The following is a 2,257-nucleotide window of genomic DNA, read 5'->3' on the forward strand; positions in this document are numbered from 1 at the left end:
GACTCTCCATGCCTATGCGGAAAAGTCCCCAGGTGAGCTGTTTTCTTTTACAAAATAGATTGATCCATCACTGAAGATTTGCCAGCTTGTTGACTCCCTTGTAGAAAAATCTGAGAGCGCTGACGATGCTGGATCCTACTACGTTGCGCAAGACTCTCTGCCGTGTTCAACTGCTTCTACCGCATAGTATTCAGATAGACCATGAGCCTGAAGATAATCTCGTGGATATCGACCAGAATCTCCAACTCCCAGACGCAACACCTCTGCAAACCTTCTCTTCGCAAGGTAATTTCATCCTCCCGGAGACTTAGACTGTCAACTTTCCACTTGGCTAATTCGTCACGGAAATAGGTCCTCCCGATGATCCCTCTGCTATGACTCTCGACTGCGAAAATACGGGCCCTCCGGGTGGTGACATACCTGGCTGGGAGACTGATCTAGCTGAGCGGGAAAAGTCGATGAACAACACGTGTCCTTCTGCTAGACGTGCGGGGTCATTCGATCCGTTGCAGGGTCTTCTCGACAAAGGCAGTGATGAAGGCCGTGAGACCGTTCTTCCACCCTTGGCGGGGCCTGCCTCCGACGCGGCCCTCGTTGACGACGCGGACAACCCCGTCGATTGGCAGAGTTGGATCAATGATGACTTTCTGGTGGGCCCCCCCAACGTTGATTCCGAAACCTGCGTCGATACCGAGGGGGTTCGCAGCAGCCAGGGCTGTAGCCCACAATCCAGCGCTGCAACCGGGCCCGCCACCGATCGTTCAGTCTCAGTCGATCCGAGCGGCAAAGCCTGCACGGACATGGCAGATTCTGACCTCATGGTCCACGACCCCGGGGATGACATCGGATCGGACCCATGCCCGACCGTATCCTACCCAACCCCCGTGTCAAACCCATCTAACACTCCCAGACCTGCAAGCAGAGTTGTTAAACGACGCCATATAATGTCTTCTGGTAAGTCTATAGGACGGAGAGGCGGAAAATGGCTAGAGTCGACACAGAAAGGATGTCCGGTCTCCCCGTCAAGCGTCTTCACTGCAGATCGGACTGGTGGATCACATGGAAGTCGATATCCTACTCTGGAGTCAATGTTCCCTGAATTATCCCATGCAGACCTGAATGTAGTCCGGAGAAAAGGTGACAGACTTCTCCATTGTAATCTCCCGGAATTCTTGGCGACCCAGTCAACGATATGGAGAATGAAAGGATTCTGGGATCAGCCCGCGGTCACGCTTCGCGTGTCGCAAACCGCTCCGCGAAAGGATAACTATGCTAAAGTATTTAGGTACGTTGAGGCTATGGGAAAACAAGAAGAGGCGAATTTCATGAGGATCCGCCTCGGGCGGACCTTACTCTACCTCCTGTACATCGAAGAGCTGGAGGAGACGGAAAGCAGACGGGGTAGTGGAATTAGAGAGCCGGGCAAGGTGAAGACCGAAGCCATTAACAGTCTCCTTGAGGGGATTTACGCTTCTGAAGGCCAGGGGGCCCCTATCGATGAGAAAAAACGGCAGAAGATACGGAAGACGTTCCATCAGAAGAAGCGTTTTGGTGAGCGTTGGTGGTGGCTCACACACTTTGTAGGCCCCGGGGCTCTCTTGGCCTGCAGCGAACAAACAGGGATGAAAGTGTTCGTATCGTTTGGATGTCCCAGAATATGCCTTCATTTATTGACCTTGCTCATATCTCACCAACAGGAACAACCCTAAGTTTCCGCTCGACGCCTTGGTTGCATATCTTTTGCATGGCCGGGCGGGGGATGTAGCGCTGTGCCATCAATTTGACCATGCTGCAAGGTGCCTTTTGATGAAAGGCGAATTCCGGTGTGAATTCACAAGAGGGGAGATCCAAGCTTGGATTGATCGGTCAACGGAGCCAGATCACGCGGCTGCACACGTTCCCCGCTGGAGGAAATTTGAGCCTCGTGCGGCTGCAGAAGTCGCACAGGCTTTCCTCCGTGAATGGAAGGAAGGAAAGTCGGGCGAACTAGTAGACCGTGCCGGTGTGGACCATTGCGCCTTGGACGATGAATGCTAGTATCCACACATTTTCTTGCGATAACACCCTTCTTTGCCATGGACGATCATTGTATGTAGTCCAGCGGGGAGTTCTAAATTTACAATATGCCCGTTAGAGAACATGAGAATAGAAACAAATCCGCTGTCATAGAAACCAACCCTGAAATCCATTTAGGTTTGTCACTTGTATGAGGGATATGACCTTTACTGATAACATGTTACAGTGAGGCTAGAGAGCT

General features: G+C 52.1%; 1 protein-coding gene across 1 annotated transcript; it reads left to right on the forward strand.

Moving 5' to 3' along the window:
• Positions 1-14: 14 nt before the first annotated feature.
• HCAG_07383 (predicted protein) lies at positions 15-2,037 on the forward strand (the record flags this gene model as incomplete). Its single annotated transcript, XM_001537911.1, has 5 exons — positions 15-32; positions 105-285; positions 352-1,551; positions 1,585-1,630; positions 1,698-2,037. 5 exons carry the CDS (start codon positions 15-17, stop codon positions 2,035-2,037), a joined length of 1,785 nt encoding a protein of 594 aa, XP_001537961.1.
• Positions 2,038-2,257: the final 220 nt, after the last annotated feature.

This window comes from Histoplasma capsulatum, genomic scaffold (genome assembly GCF_000149585.1).
Source record: "Histoplasma capsulatum NAm1 scaffold_8 genomic scaffold, whole genome shotgun sequence".
Lineage (NCBI taxonomy): Eukaryota > Fungi > Ascomycota > Eurotiomycetes > Onygenales > Ajellomycetaceae > Histoplasma > Histoplasma mississippiense.